The sequence below is a fragment of the Protopterus annectens genome, chromosome 6.part1 (assembly GCF_019279795.1).
Source record: "Protopterus annectens isolate FY-2018-M chromosome 6.part1, PAN1.0, whole genome shotgun sequence".
Classification (NCBI taxonomy): Eukaryota; Metazoa; Chordata; order Ceratodontiformes; family Protopteridae; genus Protopterus; species Protopterus annectens.
This window is the reverse complement of record NC_056738.1, coordinates 353722435-353742792: the sequence shown is the minus strand read 5'-3', so window position 1 is coordinate 353742792 and position 20358 is coordinate 353722435. Positions and strand designations below refer to the sequence as shown.

The window sequence follows — 20358 nt, the reverse complement described above, 5'->3', positions numbered from 1 at the left end:
CATTCTTTTCATATTAATCATATTCTTATAAAGGAAAGATGGCTGTGTCCCTACTACTTTTTTAATATCAGGGTCCGCTGCTAACATCGGCCAATATTTCCTATAAATCCCCAGTACAGGTTTGACATTATTGGCATAAAGAACTGGCATCCTAACTAAACTACCACACCTATCTTTAACATTCCTACTACATTCCACATTATCCGAAAAATAGGGTCTACCTGTTGTTGTCCTACAGTTTCTAACTTGAGTTAAAGTCATGCACACATTGGGGTTATAAGAAAAACAATGTGTGCATGACTTTAGGTTTGTACAGTGGGGTTATAAGAAAAACACTGTACAAACCTAAAGTCATGCACACATTGTTTTTCTTATAACCCCACTGTACAAACCTATTTTCCAACTGTGAAATTTCTCTGTCAAACCCTTCTTGCTCAACACATATCCTAGATACTCTCATGCCTTGACCTCTGACTATATTGTTAAAAATGTGCTGTGGATGCATACTAGTTCTATGCAAAAATGTATTTCTGTAACAATATTTCCTAAATACTCCTGTGCTAATTTTACATTCATTAGTCAGACTTATTTTAACATCCAAGAAGTCTATGGAGGTCTGGGAATATTTCATAGTAAATTTTAGAAAAGTAGAGGTCTGATTAAAATAATTATAGCATTGCTCCAAAGCTTCCAGAGGACCAGTCCAAGCTAAGAAAAGGTATTCTACAAAACGCCAATAGAATCCTATATGTCTACAGTGTTCATCTATAATATGCTCCTATTCCCAAACAGTCATTATAATGTTGGCGTAGCTATTGGCACACGAGGTGCCCATAGCTATGCCATCCTTTTGTAAATACAACGGTCAACGCCCAGTGTTTGAAATGGATGCCTGTATGGGTAATCTATTTATTTAATATTTGTTTACTAGGATAGTCTGACTGGGTCAAAGGAACCCATTTTCAGCAAAGGCCCGGGGAAGAAAGCTACAAATGCATGCAGATAACAATCACGGCAGCCAAAAAAATTTGAAATAAATTTCTCAATGCCTGAAAGGGGAGATGGGGGGAGGGGGTCTCATTATGACAGCATAAGCAATAGTATAGTAGAGGTCCTGAACCTGCTGGCTAATGTCAAGAACAAGGAAGGCAAGCCTGCACAGTTTTACAATCAATGGGAATGGAGAAACCATGCGGTCAGTTTGACAGTGTGGAGATTAGGATACTGGATCTCCGAAAGGGGGAGATAAGAGATCCCGATTGGCTCCAGAATCCATGGAGGGTATTTGAGATGAGACCAGAGAGAGAGGAACCACCCTTGACGAAGCCTGAAAAGGAGAATGAGGATGACAGAACTCTCACCTGCTGGCTTACTGTAGACACTTCAAGATCAATAGTAGAGGGGAATAAGCAGAGAGAAGACCGAGGGGGCCAATCATGAACTCAAGCATCCCTCGTGAATGCCCCCCGGAGTTGAGATTATAAGAGAGTATCTGTTGACTTCATTAGTTAGGGGAAGGCTAAGAGGTCGTAGCAAGGTTGGCCCCAACATCTGAGAATCAGGTCTGCAACGGACTGATGGTGGGACCACTGATGAGGAATCAGACTGGACCTAATGAGTCTGTTTGCCAGAGGGTTGGATTTCTCTAGCATGTATGTTACAATAAAAGAGCAGTCTGAAAAAAATCGCCCATTCCAGACCTTCATGACCTCTCTGCACACGGAGCAAGTATGGACTCCTCCTTGTTTGTTGACATAATAAACCACTGACGTGTTGTAAGTGTGCATGCAATAGCCCCTAGAGGGAGAGCATCTCTAGGACATTGGTATGCAACCTTGTCTCCATGTAAGACCATGTACTTTGGGGAAACTTTCACTTGAAATGCCCCCCATCCACGCCGGATGGAAAGCGTCCATGACCATTGTGGATGTGGAAGGAAAGGTGAAAAAAAAGTCTGCCTAGAAATAGATCATCCGACTGGATTAAAGATACAGACTGATATATAATAGAACCATGAGCTCGTTGGGTTAATATTGCTGGAGGGGGAAGGAAGTGACAGTGAGTCCCACACTTGATTTGTTAATGGTGCAGTGAAGAATCAAAGATGCTATCTGATTTGTGGCATTCGAAAGAGAACTTATGAATTCCAAACTCCGTACACAGGATAGATTTGATTTTGCCAAAGTTATAGTATTGTCCAGGGGTCTGGAGATTTGAAACTGGTAATCCCCAGCTTGCAATGGTTGATACCTGGTTGGAGCAGTAAGGGAGTGGTTGTTCAGATATGGAAACATCTGAAACCCTTCGAGCCTCAGGTGATCAATCAATACTGCCATGCATATGGAAACGCATCCTGGGAAATGTGGTGGGTCTGATGGCAGAGTTCAAATTGATAAAGACTGGCTCCCAGTCAGAAGTGCCGATGTCTTCTGGAATGCCTGTTTAATCTGATTTAATTTGATGCAATAGTACGTGTTCGAACATGTATAGAGTACATCCAGTTACTCTTGCTCAGAATCGGCAGGTGAAGTGTGACCGTCCAGAACATAGACTTCTGTACACACAAATAGATATATCCAAAAAGGTAGTAACAATGTTTGGATATTATGATTAGCATCCCAGTATCGTTTGTTAAGCCAGTTTAGATGGCCAGGTGCCGCTCAGAAGAAAACATTCCCTGACTATCTCAGTAGATGGGCAGTCGGACAGCCCTTCAGGAGTGCCGACAGGGTCCATCAGAGAAAAATTCTGAAGTTCATTAAGAGTCGCTAAGCAATCAAATTCCGAAAGGTTAAAGTAAAACTTCAAAATACCAAAAAGAGAGCAAGTAAACATCTGTCTAAAATAAGATAAGTAGTACAGGAAAACACAATATATATATATATATATATATATATATATATATATATATATATATATATATATATATATATACATTCAGTAGAGTATTGAGGTAGGAAAGAAACTATCAAAAGAAGGTAACAAATTAAGGAGTGAAAGGTTAAACATTTTAAAATGTTTCCTTACAGCTCGAGACTTAGAAATCATCCGTCTTACCTTGACTGGTGGGAAACGAGATCTGAGGAGTTAAAGGTAGTGCAGTGCATTATGGAAAGAGGGAGGAGCTCAAGACTGGGATCTAAAGTCTGGAAAATGCGGCCACGTTGGATCCAAGCATCAAATACTTAACTCAAAAGGACATCAGATAGTCAAAATCAGCAAATTAACACAGTAGCATACCAACAATGGTAATAATATGATCTCTAAATGAGATCAGAAGTATCAACAATGGTAGAAAAAATACTCACAACCATAGTATGAGGTAAAATAACAAGAAAGGAAAAAAAGGCATGAGGTCTAGTCAACAATAAAGTGAGCCAGGAAACAGAAGGGGACTCTGCTTCTCATTCTTCTGATAATAAAGCTCAGAGAGAGACACTGCCATTAAAACATTTTCCAGTGTCCAAAGGAAAATGTTTAAGCAACAGAAAAAATCTCAGGAGTTTACTAGAAAAATCAGGTGTACCTTGGATTTGAACCAGAGTCTGGTGTTGGGAGATGAACAGGAAGAAGACTAGCAACACTGAAATTAGTGAATAAATGTGAGACTATAAAGCAAAATCACATTTAAGAAATATGTATTTGTAAGAAAAATTGTATGAGAAAGCTTGGACTTTTGCTGATTTGTTAAACTTGTGTGTGGGACTATAAAGCATACCCCACTTTATGTTATTAATGTTTAGAAGGACATTAAAAGGGAAAAAGTAACCAAATAAAATGTTGTTTTTATTCGTATAAAACATTTCATGATGTAAACTGCACGTTATTTACAGTAAAGCAATTTTGAGTAGCACGTAGTCAGGGGTATTTTAAATTTGGGGGGAAACTCCAGTTACTACTGTATGTGTTAAAAAATATTTAAGGAAACAAACATATTTTTTTCTTTTTTGGTTATAAGAAATATAGGCTTTACAGTATAATATATGAGAAGAAAGGGTGGACAAAACAAGTTTAATGCTAATATGCTGTGATCTTGGGCTGCTGGATAGGGATGGGTTGCAAAAGTGCACTGATTATATTATATGTACAATTAAGGTATTTTCTCTCATTTTTAAAAAGGTGAATGTCTAGCTACAAAACAAGTGTTTCTTTTTTTAAGGAAGTAGGCTTGAAATATAAGACAAAATGATGAAAGTCATTAAAAATGGCAAGCATTTTACATCTGCAAAGATATTAGAATGTTTTCACCATTATCAAACATTCAATGGGAGTCAAGAAGTCAGCTGTGCATTTTGTTTGGAGTAAAATTTACAAACATTCATTGCTGACTACCTTTGAGCATTCTTTGCCAAGGAAAATGCAAAATGTAAATGTACAAAGGCAAGCATGTCAGAGAAAAATAGCTTGAAATTATGGGACGCGAATAACAAGTAGCAGCCTCTCTGTCAGCCTTAACATGTTAATGCATTTAATAGAATAGTGTACAAATTAGTTTTATTTAAAGATAGCCAGTGCACTTTTTCTTAGAGCTAAAAGTTCATGTCTTCTGAAAGCATACAAACTTTTTTTTTTTTTTTTTTTTATATCTGGAAGGGGAATACAGATAAGAAAAGAACAGACAGCAATCACTGTAAGTGGGTGGCTAATCTTAATTTAAGATTAGGTAATGCCTGTGGGTGCAGCTGTTGATATAAGACAACTGTTCCTATCTGGACAGTTAATCTTCATTTTTTGAAGATTTACATACCTTTAAATGCTTGTTCTAAGTTAATAAGGAATGAGGGTGTTTTGAGAATGTATTTACTTTTTGTTGAATGGTTTTCATTACAATATAAAGTCTTGAACATGTGACATAGGTTCAAACGGACATAAGAAGAATCAACTGTATAAAAGTTCAGCCTGCCAAATATTAGTGTGTGCATGTAACACAAAAGTTAGAAATACACATTCAAAAATCCTGACATATAATATGTGGAAACAAATTTTTATCATAATGGCTATGTTATTCAAATTATCTTGGAACAAAAATTGCTTTACATGTATAGGCAAAAAGGAATCCGTAACGGATTATATTAAGAAATGCACAGCACAATGGCAATGCTGCAATACACAGGTTTGGAAAGAAACGAGCATGTGAATTTCATAAAGAAAGGATTTCATGATGAATATTCAGCAGGCTATCAGGGACAAAGGAAAAGGGGTATAATTATACTGATTGCTAGACAGGCTCCAATAGTGATAGAAGAGGAAGAAACAGACAATGGTAGACTTGCTGTAGTAAGGGGCTACTAAGCAAGGGAGGAGAATTATGCTGGCATGTAGTTGTACTCCATCAAAAACTATTACGAAGTTTATGAAAATTTTTGGCAGAAATAATCAGCTTTCAGTAGGGAATATTACTTACGGGTAGGGACTGGAACTTGATTAGCATCAGTGAGGATATACTGGGGGACCTAGAAGGGAAAATATTACAAAAGAAGCTAAAATTTCAGAGTCCCTTATTTTCTTTGCCAATGTCTAACTGTAAAGCAAATAAAGAGAGAAGAGGACACATCTACCTGGTTCCTCTGTTCAAACACAACTTATCAGACAGGAAGCCTCCTTCTTTAATTCTTGCCTTCTATCCTTTCTAAATCCTCCTAATTAATCTTATTGTTTCAGGGAATGCAAATGTTTCCATTGCCCTAGTCATAATATCCCAGCTTGCTCTGTCAAATGGCTTCACTGCATCAAGGCCGACTAACAGCAGTGATATTTTCTTACATTCTGCCTCCCTCTGGATCATCACTGTTCTGTTAATGTTGTGAAATGTTTGCCTTCCCCACCAAAACCAAATTAATTCATAGCTATCAATTTTGGCAACACCTTTGCTATTCTTTTAGCTGATACAGACCTAAACACTTTACAATCATGGTTTAAAACTGAACTGGGCCTATATGAAGCTGGTTCTGATGGATCTTAAACATCTAAGTATTACAGACACTACAGCTTTCTTCCAGGAAGTTGGTGCTTCTCCTCTGTTTAAAATACTGTTAAACAAAATCTTCCAGATCTTTATCCCTTTCTTCCTGCCTAGCTTCCATGCTTACACAGAAATACCATGTATTCTGGGAGACTTTCTTGGAGATTGATTATATTTCACAATTTTTATCTCATCCCCTCTTATCTGTTAATTATTATGCCTCATCTGTCTCTAAACTTGGCATACTTAAGTCTTCCATAAATATTTCCATTTGTGTTTTTTCTTGATTTTCACATGCATCTGCTTTATACACATTTTCATAAAATTTCCAAAATATCTCTACTACCGCTACAGGATATTGGGTTATTTTTCTTGTTATAGGCTCCCTTTCCACTTTCTATTAGCTACGTCATTGTACTAAAATTTTTTGTTCTCTGGAGTTATCAAAAAACAGTTGCTTAACAGCAATCTTTCTAAACTCATATGTACTATCCAGATACCCCCTAATTTTCTCTTTAGCATTTGTGCCTCTCTTGTTCTGAGAGATTCCCTTATTCTGAAACACTTTAACCTTTGTCAGCCATTCTAAATAATTCTTGTTACTTCTTAATCATATCTCTTTTTCTTTTATTTCTACCATATTTTTAAACTCCACTTTCACTTTATCCCACTCACTAACTATATAATTCCTGAAGAAATTTAGATAATCCCTAATAACGTTTGGATAAATTCTACTCCTTATTCCTTAAATTCCTCCTTTTTAACAGGTAGGAGGTGAAGCACCATTATCTCATTTTTACTTCATTATCCTGCATTTTTTTCTTAGCTTTTATCAACGCATAATCTGAAATAGTTATTGGATGTGTGTCAAAACTTTCAATTAAATGCACATGTTCCTGTGAAATATAATTTCTGTCTAGTCTAGCCTACTTATTATACCATGGGAAAAATATGTAAAAATGCTCTCAAGAGTTCCTACTACTGCGTTCTCGTCATTCTTACCAAATATTTTCATATACTGCTTCAGAAATCTACTTTATTTTGTCAAATTTTCCTTCTGTGTCCCCCAGATACATCCTCACTGCAACAAATCAAGTTCCAGTTCACACCTATAAGAAATATTCCCTGCTGAAAGCTGATTTATCTCCAAATTCCATGATAGCAGTTTTAGGTGGACTATAAACACATGCCAGTTCAATCCTCCTTCCCTTACCAGCAGCCCCTTACTACCACAAATCTAGTATTATTATCTTTCACCCCTCTTCTGTTACTATTGGAGCTTCTCTAGCAATTAAAGTACTCCCCTTTCCCCCTCTGACTGATATTCTGCTGAATATCCATCCTGAAATCCTTTTTCAAATTCACATGCTCACTTCTTTCCAAACGTATCTTCTGTAGCATTGCTATTTGCACTCTCCATTTCTTAATATATTTCAATACTCTTTTTATACCTGTGAGGCCACTCATATTTTAAAATATGTTTAATGTAGTCATTATGATAAGTTATTACCACCTGTTTTACATCACAGCTTTTTTCAATGTCTATTACCAGCTTTTGTGTTATATGTACCCACTGTTTGACAGGTTGATCCTTTACACAGTTGCTTCGTGTCATCTCCATTTGAAGCCATGTCACATTTTACAAGACTTTATGTTTTAATGAAAACCCTCAAAAATATACCTCAGAACACCTCCATAAACCTATTAACTTACATCAAACACACAATATGTACATATTCAAAAACAAAATTCCAGTAGGAAAAATTGTCCCAAACTGACAGCTGCATCCACAGGCATAATCCAACCCTCCTTTCACTTTATTCCAATCATTATGATCCTTATGATAAACATGAGTGTTCCAAATATGGTAATTAAGCATGTAAAAACAGAATCAGTACAGCCTATACTACCTTAAAAAGCCAAATGCATACTGTTCCATGAGTATATGTGGATGTGTCTTTGATATTACAACTGTGACAGAAGCATCTAAAATCCAAACACTGGAACTGTTGTTCAGCCGTTTCTTGATTACTTACTTGTAATTTATTTTAAACATGAACTGTCTTTCTTTTGCAGTACAATGTGATCTCCAGGTTTCAACTCCAAATGCTGACTCTATATGCAGTACTGAAGCACTTTGAAAGCTAAACCCTTCCTCATATCAGGCATGATGACCAATACTACAACTTTCTCCAACTACGTGTAAACATATGGATCACGACATATATATTCCTATAAGGCTATCCCCTTAACACAACTCTGCACCCATACTTGTTACATGCTTAATGGAGACTGTGCTGAGACACATTAAAAAAGGCAACCGCAAAGATCCTTAGAAACATACATTTAAATGCATGTACACACACACACACACACACACACACACACACACACACACACACACACACACACACACACACACACACACACACATGCACACACATGCACACACATGCACACACACAAACTGTAAAGCATTTATTGTCATCATCTAAAGGTTCATAAAGTAAGCACTAGGCTAGCTGTCCTCGTGGGACATTTTAAGACTAGTCAATTTCCCTTCTGGCACTCAAATTAACCCATCCCATTTGCTGTTAGCTTGGCCTTATCCATCCCATAGTTATCAATTATATATTCCCCTAAAAAGAATAAATATGATCATACCATACAATTTGAGGGGAACCATGCAAGGGATAAAGCATTTAAGAGCTACTTTTGTCCATTTGTAGTATAAAGTACAGTCCTCTGGTACCATCCACACATCCAAGTTGTGCTTGAATATGTACAGGGACGTGCTTTATTTTATCTGGATGGAGAGTCTGCTCCAGAGCAACGGTATCCTCTGTGAGATATACCTGTCCCTTCAAACCATTCTGTTAATGTTGCAGAATAGGTTTAGATCCCTAGACCAAGTAATTCTAATGCCATTTGAGTTGCTGATGTGCAGTAAAAGGCATCATTATTGGGTCACACGATGACTTGTATGCTAGACATAGGACACCTCTTAGCAGTCTGTAGGATACTGAGTATAGTGACAGAAGCTTTGAGTGAGTCTATGTAGGACATGTCGTTTAGGCCTTGTATCCTTTTAATAAGGTATCTTTCTGGGTATTGCAGTTGTTGCATGTGTCTGGACTGATGCATGCAAAGGAGGCATTATATTCAATGACTGGCCTAATGATGGCTAAGGGATCCAGACACAATCCCCTTGTTTATAAGCTATGCAATACAGAAGGACTTTCTTAAGACAGTGAACACATGTTGGTCAAAAATTAGGTCACTGTCCACACGTTCCCAAATCCTGAAGTGGGTTGACTTTTAGGGACATATTTTCAATGTGGTAGTTCCCAGGGTAGATGACTTTGCAAAGGACACAATAACCCATGTCCATATGAAGGACTGATTTACTACAATGGCAAAAAGTAAGTGGTCACTTCTTGTGCATACCTTTCCAGTATCTGGGTTGTAGAAGAAATTTGACCAGTTGGGATCTGTCTGCATGTACCTGAATTCAAACAGTTCTCGAATACACAGCTCCAGAATTTTGTAACACAACTGAAAGAGAAAAAAAAAAAGAAAACTATCACACTTCCATTATTTAAGACATAAACTCAAATATGTTTTTAAAAAGAAAAACTGGAAAATACTGCAACATAAGCCTTATACAAATGCAGGCTGCCACTTTAATGAATAAAAATGCACTACAGTGCATACTCTCAAATTACTACATAAAATCTAATACAAATATTTACATTTTTTCCAAATTTATTAAACACTGCAGTTGAATCAACACTTTATAAAACAAACAATTTGTTACAAAAATATAATTTTTTGTCTGAAGAAGGAAGGATACTATTTCTTCCGAAAGCGCTTATATTAAATAGTTTCGTGTTTTTACATGTTCGTAGTTCATTTTGCATTTGGGCTCTAAAACTTCTGGCTTTATTTTCATTAGTTTGTCGTGGCTTTTTTAGTGTTGTTCGTTTACAAAAATATAAAACATATATGAATTATCTAAATCATAACTAGTTTAGATAAGGTTTGAGAATTTAATTCTATGAAAAATATCTAACAAAGAATGGAAACAAAAAAAACTGTTGACATAATGAAATAAGCTACAAAAAAAAAAAAAAAAAAAAAACAACTCTAGGAAAAATTATTAAACTCAAAACAAAAGAATGGGAACAGGAAAAAAAAACATTTACAAAGACTAAAAAAGAAGAAACAGATTAAAACATAAGATTAAGAGAGAGGTTTCCCTGGTTTGATTCTCGGCTGGGGTACCTTCTGTGCAGAGTCTGCATGTCTTTCCTTTGTTTATGTGAGTTTCTTCTCACATTCCAAAGACATGCAATGAGTGGACTAGATAATCTAAATTGGCCATAGTTGAGAGTGTGCATACAAGTGTGTTGTGTGGACTACAGTGGTAGGGCTAGCCACCCAGCAACATAAACCTTGGCTCTAAATGATTGTCACTCGAAGTGATATCCTGACCCCATATATGAAAATGGGAAAAAGGGGTTGTGGATGGATGGATGCATACTGAGCATTCTTTTCTTGTATTTGTGGTTTAATACCTAGCTTTGGCGAAAGCAGAAACAATACTACTTACCTTGCTCTCAACAGTGTGTTACCTTCTTTTTAAATAATACCCCAAATCAAATATTCTAAAGGAGGTGGAATAAACTTTTCACAGTTCCTTTTTGAAGTATTTCTTGCTGCTGCTAAAACTGTTCATAACAATGTTTATTTTTTTCAAGTAATTTTTAAGGCAAGATGGTAAAGGGGTATTCATCAAACTGAATGCATAAAAGCTATCATTCTATAAAAATGAGAAATTGTTTGAACATCTGCTTAAACATATTAAGGAAAATGTAGTCAGAAACTACATAATCCTATCAACTTCTGTTAAGCTGTTGCATCTCCACATCAAAGATTAACTTCACTAAACATAATGCTCTGTATAAAAACTCCCAAGCAACAATCTTCTATAAGCAACATGAAGTAGGCCAGTAGCAGATTTTAAAAATTAAGAAAACATATTTAATTTTATTAAGGATAGCAAATGATGTTTTAATCATAAAACTCCAATAATTACACACTTACTTTGTAAAAATTAAACAAATATGAAATAAGAAATGCAGAACTAATTGAATTGCTAATATGGCTGTAAATAGCTCTCATAAAATGTAATAGGGTCTCTGCAAGTAGCAAAATTATTGATATTTTCTGAATTGTGAAATTTCTTTTACAAATATTAGTAAGTTAATGTTACATAAACTGCATCTGCAATGAAAATCATGTAATGAGAATAAATTACTACTTTAAAAAGTAGCCAAAAGAGTTATGCATTCTCTGTCCACATATTTTACTCTGCTTTCATTTACTGCATGGTTACATTACAAAATGCTACAGCTAAAGGAATTATGGTAAAAACCAAGCATTTAACTGATGGAAATCTTAAAATAAAATTTTTAAACGTTTTAAGAATTTTGCATATCTAGATTTGGTTGGACTACCAACTATTCGAATAAAGCTATTATTAATTAAATTGGGGCATCAGTCATTTTTAATATTCAGATTTACTCTTTATGAACCATCAATCAAATCATCAATTGCATTCATAACTGAGGCTTAAATAAATGATTCTATTTTAAGATAGATACCTTCTTTATATCATGACCTTATATAATTTTTAATTGCAATTTGATATTTATTAGGTGATTATAAAAACTGTTTATTAATTTCATAGTTTTTATGGGAATCAAAGACATATTTTTAGAGAATCTGTGCTCAGTGCAGCACGCTATGCAAAGCGTTAAAGGCTCATCAAAACAAGGCAGTTCTTAAAAGACAACTTTTAATTCTGCAAAGTATGCAGATAAGAAATGAAAGTGTCCCAAAAAGCAATGCTGTGTGCTAGAGTCCACATTTTTCTTGATACTACCTTGAACTTTGGGGTAGTATAAACTGGCAATACATGCCAACTTGTACTTTTCCCTCAGTGGCATAGCCCACTGTACCCAATGTGGTCTACAGCAAGTTTGGCATTGCTTGGTATTCCTACTTATGTCAGCTACAGAAATGAAGACATTACATGGGGCCTATATTGCTATGGCTAACATGTGAGGCTACACACCACAATGCCAATGTTGTGTGCAGGATTTTAGCCAGTGTCAGCATGCATGCCCAAATAAAACCCACTATCACACTCAACATAAACAGGGGATACTAAAAGCAAAAGGCTGTATTCCTGCATAATATGCCACTTGCACCTTAGCCACAGTACTGCAGGCATGACAGCAACTTTCCTGAAATGCCTGCAGTGTTAAAGTTGACGTATAGGTGGATACCACAGTATCAGGTGACTTTGGACTATGCCAAGACAATGAGCTAGGCTGAGAATATGTCAGACTATGCCACATATATAGGTAATGTACATCATTAAGAAAGACTGTGAATAACATTACCCATTCATGGTGTAAACATGGAATTTTCTGAGCAGTATTCCTTGCAGAGGTAACTCTGCTTCTTTCAAGTATTATACGCACATTTCTACATAATTCTGGAGACATGCCACATTAACGTGACTAAAGCAGCACTGCATCTAGGCAAAAGCCCTCCACCACTCCATCCCATGCATTTTGGAATGCAACCATAACTTTGTTAGCAATATCATTTTGATTATTTCTAATACAACTTTAAATTAAAAAAATAAAGTGTATGTTATGACTATTATTATAAGTTAATATTTTAATGAGATTCCTAGATATATTAATTTACAGAACCAGATTGTTTCTTTGTGTAAGATCACAATGCATTTATTTTACTGATGTAAAAAAATCTCATTACATCAAAACATGAAACTAAATGCAATCAATAAATTATTAGTAATATGTAATATAATGAATCAATATATATGATTATATAAAACATCAGCAAGTAAGAGAGACTTTATGTCTTTGACTATTGTTTACATAAGATCTTTTAATACCTGGATACAATCTAAGAGCATTAGCAAGTGGCTCCTTAAGTTGAGAAAGGACATTCATGTTTGATCCCCTCTGTGATCTAGATACTTAGGCAGAATTTAACCAACTTTAATGTTCATAGGTAGGTACTAGACTATCTGCCTGAGGGCATTTATAAGCCTAGCCAGAGTGTGGCAGCTTTCGCTGCCCCATTGATTAACTGATCCTCTGTCAAGCAGAGCCAATGAAGTGATCCCAGGGGTGTATTTTCTGTTACCCATCCACTCGTCAAGGTTTCTCTTGAAGAGTGTTAGGGGCTCTGCCTGATGTAATTTGGAATTTTGTTCCAAAGCATGGGGAGTCTCTGTGACAGGAATCTATCCCTCCAGCATATTCTATTTATTGTTGTGGTGAGGTTTAGGACTTCTTTAGGTGGAGCATGTCCATCAATTCTGAGTTGGACATGGCTTTGTAAGTCAGGCAAAGATTACCTCTGAGTAAGTGATATGCCACTGAGTACAGCCGGAGTTTTTTCAGTCGGGCTGCATAGGACATAAGTTTGAGGCCAGTAATCCTCTTGGAAGTGTCTTGTGAGGTACATCCCAAATGGAGCATTGTACTCTATGATGGGTCTAATGAGTGACGAGTAGAGGGGCACTATAACCTCTTTATTTCTACATGTGAACCCTTCAGTAATTAGATGGGCCACATAGAAAGATGTCCTAACTACTTTGGCAATATGATTGTCAAAGGTGAGATTACTATCTACCTGGGTCCCCAGATTATAAATTCATTTAATTACATAAATAAATGAGGGTGGGAATTTATAATGCTCCAGCACTAGAAAAGGCAGTTCCAATCTAGTGAGTTAGATGCCTTCATTACATATCTAAACACATGAAACAAAGGCACATTTCCATTAAGATTAGAGTAATCCACTAGAGTAATACAGTTTTTCTGTTGTGTGTCCGTCTCTTACTGTGTGACTAAAATGTAGTACTCTAGCCGATTGTCACTGTTGAAGTGAAGCCCTGACCCCCATGTGCAAAACTGGGAAAAGGGGTTGTGGATGGATGGATCTTGCTCTTAGGCTCTAATGGTTACCTAAAATGAGAAAATTACTACTCCCACTGAAAATTAATTTTAATTTAATTTAATTTATTTATTGTTTGTTTACCAGGAAATTCCGACTCGGAACAAAGCTAATTTTCGGCGGAGGCCCGGGGAGAAATGCTCCAGACACATCTTTGTAACGTGGGAGGAAATCTGGAGCACCCAGAGGAAACACACACGAATGCAGGGAGGACATGCAGACTCTGCACAGAAGGCACCCCAGCTGAGAATTGAACTGGAGAACCTCTTGCTGTGAGGTGACAATGCTACCACTGCACCACTGTGCCGTCCAAAATACCCTATGGAAAAGGGCAGAAAGAAAATAAATATAGATATGAGAGAAAAGAAAAAAATAATAGCTTATACACTTTTTTCATAAACTTTAAAAAGCAGTACTATAAAATAGTTTTATTCTCAATTATATAATCATGATTATATCAAGAATGAGACAATACTAATGGACTGAAAAACAACCTGCCTCAATAAACTGAAAAAAGTCAGAAAACAACATAATTTTACTTAAAATAAAAATTCCTTACTGAATGTTATGTTGCCCGAATTAAAGCTTTCTTCTTCACAGAAAAAGGAATATATATATATATATACATATATATATATATATATATATATATATATATATATATATATAGTAACATACTATATAATTTCCATAAATAAATATTAAATGGCAGAACTGTGTGTATACATATTAATAGTGCATGTATGTGCATATGTAATGGTTATCACCAATGAAAAAGATGATCACAAGTTGTGAATGCTCATTTAAAAATCAAATGACAAAGTTTACAGAAAATATACATTTAAAACATTTTTTGTAGGGTGTGTCCTCCCCACATCCCTGCTACTTTAGCACAAAGATTGTTGTAGCTTGGAATGAGGAGAGTTCTCCAAGGTATTATTCTCAATCTTTGTATAATTAGCTCACTACCCACAGTTCAGTGATCACACTTGTTGGGCTGCTTAGTGTCAATCACTACTATCTTGAATTTCTGACTGGCACCTTGAAAGTCTCCTATATAAACTGCTTTGTCAGAGACCCTCATAAGTGCAATTACACAATATCGCAAACCCTTGACTGCACACAGCTACTGGGAGGAGCATCACAAAAAAGACATTTCTGCAGGGAAGAAAGCCCCCTCCATGCAAACCCTGTACGCCCTGCAACCTATACCTGCCAACTCAAACTGCTGCATTACTGTGGAAAGATAAATCAATCTGGTTTAACACAATCTCCAGTTTTACTTGCAAATCCTGACATTCATACAGTAGTAATGTCACTAAAAGCATGCCAAATACAGTCCTGGCACCCAAAAGATAAGCAGAGAAATGATAACTTCTTTCATAGAGTAGCAAATATAGGATCTCATCACCAAATTCAAAAAGGTGAACAAGTTGTGACAAACACTATGGTACAGGACAAGCAAGCTTGTTAAGACCTTTCTGCTTCTGCAGAAGAAATAAAACCAAAGCAAAAAATGAACAAAGTACAGAAAGCAATAAAAATACCAAAGGACCAACAAATGCTTCTGCCAAGTCTTTATTAGGAAAGTGAATATACCAGTTTTGCAACAGTACAATAGAGAGATAAAGGAATGTCAGTTGGCACTTCACTTCCGTAACATCCCAAGGGTAGTACTTGCACACCAACAATAAGCAGGCATAAATATCTAGCATGCCTTAGGAACTCTACCATCTAAAACATAAAAGATACTTGGTTAACATGATTACACAAAACATTAGCAGTCTGTTTTTATTAAGTTACTCCCGTGCTTAGCTGTAAACTGTGCAATGAATTCAACAAGATTCCAATTGAGGAAACAAGGAAATCGCTTCTTACCCCCTATAACAGGTGCAGTGATCAGAGGTGCCTCTTGATATATTTGTAAAAGTTGATCTTGCATTGCTAACATTTTTGCACGTATATTCTGATTACATGTAGTGATCCAAAATTTACATAGATAAACTTAAAACATGGATTATGACCAGTTCCAGTAATCTTAGCAATGCAAAAAAAAAATACACGGCAGAACACCAGAAATAGCTAATCTTCCAAGCAGATCCACTCAATCAAAACCAAAAAAAGCAGACTAGAAGAATATTTCCGGCATCATTCATAGAAAAGGCTCTCAGAAGAGCTCCAAAATATCTATAATATAAAGAAACATCCTCCATACATCTATGAATACTTATTTTAATGTTTTCACTGTTAACCAGGAGTTACAGTCCTACTTTTCTAGAAAATGAGACAATGAAGCCCAGCATCAAGAAAGTAAAGGGAGCCAATAAAATGCAACACACCACCCTCTTCTTCTGTGGATGTAGACTAAACCAGGAAACTGCATAAATATGCAAAATTTATCTCTGAGAATGATTAGGCCTTTGCTAATAGCAATGACTGTCAAACCTGTGAATTCTATTTAAAAAAAAATTATACAAGTCCTAAATACAAATCATGAAAATCTGGCAGCATTCTAAGTTTGTAAATTAAATTTTGTGGTAATGTATGTGGGGTTATTAGTTACGGCAACTGTACAACCCTGACTAACAACAAGGTTATAAACACAGCATTGCAGCTCAGAATAAAAAGTACATCACAACTGCAAAGCAAATGTACACTAACAAAGAAAAATACCTCCAAATGCTAAGAAAAGCAGAACAAAATATTAACATTTCTAGAAATGAATACAACTTCAACCCAAATCCATCAACTGCATTCCAGTCAATGAAATCACTGAACCACCGAGTTAAACACAACATTTATTTTATTTATTTATTTATTTTACATTTGTTGACCGGGCTAGTCCAGCTGGATACATGTCCATTTTCAGTGGAGGCCCGAGGAGAAAAGCTCCGCTAACATACTACTAAAAGCTATTCATCTAAGTGGTAATAATAATATTAAAAGCACACACTAAATAATAATAATAAAAAACACACTATGATCATGCAGAAAATAACAAATGACATTGAAGAGGGCTAAAAAAGTAAAGTTAGAGAAAGCAGATGGGTAGTAATTTATGAGACCAGAAAAATAGTATGTAAGAAAAGGAAAAAATGCCTAATGCACTCAGACATGGTGAATAAATACTCTGGAGAGACAGAGTTAGGAAAATAAGCAGAGAAGGTTAGCTTAAAGAGTCAAATAATCTGTTTAGTCAGGCTTATTGCAGGAGCATAGCCAGCGGTTAGTGAGAAATAGTTTTAAGTTAGTTTTGAATAGTGGGAGTGATGTTATGGTAGTAAGGTTTTGTGGTAGTAGATTCCATATTTTGCCAACAGAATTAGAAAATATAGTGTCACCAGCTACGTTATTTGAAAAGGAAGTATGAATCAGCATTCTGTTAGAGGAGCGCAGTTTCCCAGATTATTGTATGATTTAATGAGGGAGGAGAGCATTGGAGTTTTGTCAGGGTGGTATAGGGCTTTATGGGCCATTGTAAGTTGGTAGAATTGTATCAGGTGAGGTAATTCCAGCCAGCCTAGTTTTTGAGATTGAGACAGTGATGAGTCCTGTATGGAGAGTTTGTGGCAAATCTGGCAATGTGGTTAAATGCTGTAGCTAGTTTGTTAAGATTATGCTTAGAAAGATTAGTGTATATGGGGGAGGCATATAATAAGGTAGAGATTAAGTGTGTTCTAGCTATAGTGGTTCTGGCTTCAGGAGTCAGAAAAGATTTGATTCTATAGAGAGATCCTAGTTTTTTGTTAGTGGATTTTATGGTGGAGTTTATGTGAGAGTCAAATTTAGTTGGTTATCAATTGTAATTCCTAAGAGTTTGGTGCTGAGATCAGGAGAGATTAGTACCATTATTAGATGAGAGTGAGAAATTAAAGGAGGGAGATAGGTGGGAGGGTGCAAAAAGCAGAAGTTTAGTTTTATTTGGGTTAAGGAGAAGACAGTGGTTAGAGAACCATTGCTCTATAGTGGTGAAGGCTTTTTGTGTGAGGAAATGAAGTTCAGTTTGGTTGGAACCAGAGCAAATGATGGTAGTGTCGTCTGCATATTGAATGCAAGTTGTATCTGGGGTAGCTAGGTGAAGGTCATTTATGAAAATGGAAAACAGTAGAGGGCCTAAGATAGAGCCTTGAGGGACACCTATAGAGGTGGGGAGGAGTTCAGAAAGTTGGTTATTCCACAGAACAGCTTGTTTTCGGTTTTCCAGATAGGATGAGAACCAGTTTATAGCTAGGTGGTCAAGAGAGAGGGACTTCAATCGGTGGATTAGAAGTTGATGGTTGACCATGTCAAAGGCTTTGGACAGGTCACGAAAATGCTGAGGAAAGAATATTTTTGTTGCGGTTATTATTGATACAGTCAGTAAAGGATAGTAAGGCTGTGGTAGTACTATGGAATGGCCTAAAACCATGTTGACAGTCAGCTAGAAGATTGTGACAAAGTAGATGGGTAAGTAATTGTTTGTGTATGCATTTCTCCATAATTTTTGCAAGTGGAGATAGTATATAACTAAACCAAACGTCACTGGCATCCAATGTGCAGCCATGCAAGTTTGTCAGCCTGAGTCAAATATGTTGCCATCTTCTATTTACAACTTCCTGAACAATGTATATATAAGAATTTCACAGACTGTCATGGCCACCCATAACACCCCAAGAGATGCTTTCTATATTCATTACACTATTACTGTGTCATTTGATACTAGCTGGAGAGCATAATCAGAAAGCTCTCCAATTCACTACTGCCCAGCAAAGTGAACACCAACTGAATTAATGCCTACATTACAGACGGTCATGGCCACCCATAACACCTCAAGAGATGCTTTCTATATTCATTACACTATTACTGTGTCATTTGATACTAGCTGGAGAGCATAATCAGGAAGCTCTCCAATTCACTACTGCCCAGCAAAGTGAACACCAACTGAATTAATGCCTACAAACCCAATCTGTAGCCAAATGCCCGCAAGTGAACAATATGCAGATGTGCAAATCAATTCACAAAGTCATACTCCTATTGCAAACTACCAGAAATTACCACAGTGTAACCCTCCCAAAATTATGAACCACTGACATCACCCAAGGAATGATCATTGCCATCTATCTGCCAACCTAGATTCCTCTTTAGTGTACAAACTCAAAATTTAAATAACTATCACACAGTTCTGCAGCCATTCAACTTACACCTCACTTCTCATTTTGATAAATGTTTAAACATATTTTGCATACAGCCGTAAATACATACTTCTAACATTTCATCACAAATAAATTGGAATATTTAGGATTAATGCTGTCCTCTCAACTTCACTGTACTTATACCCATTAAAAGGAACAGCTAGGAAGACTTCAATAAATCCTACAGACTTCCAGCATGGAGGTGGCAGTGTGACCAGCTACATTTACAGCTCCTGGCTGTGAAAATGCTACAAATACAAAAGGTTGGAAAATTAACAAATTGATTCAGTAGATGATATGGTTCCTAAAAAATATGGAAACGTCACCACAGTTGCCATTGGGCCTGAAGTCATGGTAGACACAATTTGAACAAGTTTCAGTAATTACATAAATATGGATGTGTTCCAAATGCAGGAGAGACTCAAAGTTAAGCAATTTGTTGTTAAGACTTCAGACATTTAAAACAGCCACCTTAATGTGATCCAGTTTTCTGTTTATTACATTGAGATGTCTATTTAGCTGGGATCTGCCTAGAAAAGGTATTATGAGGACAGCAAAAGCTTTAACCAGTATGCACATTTCTTGGAATGAGAAGTGCATTCCATCTTTTGTGAAGCAAGTGGGACTCTCAAGCATCTTGTCCCATGCTGACACACAGTGAATCCCCCTGGAATGACACCAACCATTCAGCCAATTGTTGAGGAGAATTCATTTCTCTTTGCCCCAAGGCATCATTCTTGGAGAAAGCAGAGTTGTGTAAAATCTTACCATAATGGAAAATGCCCTCCTCTTCACTGTTGCAGTATTCATTACAATAGGGATCCCCTGTCAAGAGCAGCCCAATGGACAGCGAGTATACCACAGCATTTAGGACTGCTTTAAGGTAAGCTGTATGCCACACATATGCTCCTTGCATAATGTAAGGTGAGTGAGGTATTGCCAGCTATGCCAGGAGAAATAGGGCAGTGGATGTTTAACATATGTCAACACAGCTGGATGTAATTTTGCAAATAATTATGTCATTCATATATCAACTGATTTGTATAGATGCTTGTGTTGAAAAATGTATTTGTAAAGCTGCTTCTGTTAAAAATGTACCAACAGTGGGTCCTGACTGTACTGTAACTGAATTAAATATACAAGTTAACAGAGGATACAGAA

The 20358-nt window shown here is 36.4% G+C and overlaps 1 protein-coding gene across 2 annotated transcripts in view; it reads right to left on the bottom strand.

The window, feature by feature from the left end:
- Positions 1-20358, bottom strand: part of LOC122805553 (atypical kinase COQ8A, mitochondrial-like) — a 768588-nt gene that overhangs the window by 142307 nt on the left and 605923 nt on the right. For both annotated transcript variants that reach the window (XM_044075768.1, XM_044075766.1), the window contains exon 12: positions 9410-9517. In XM_044075768.1, coding sequence (XP_043931703.1) covers positions 9410-9517 — 108 coding nt within the window. The remainder of the gene's footprint in view (positions 1-9409; positions 9518-20358) is intronic.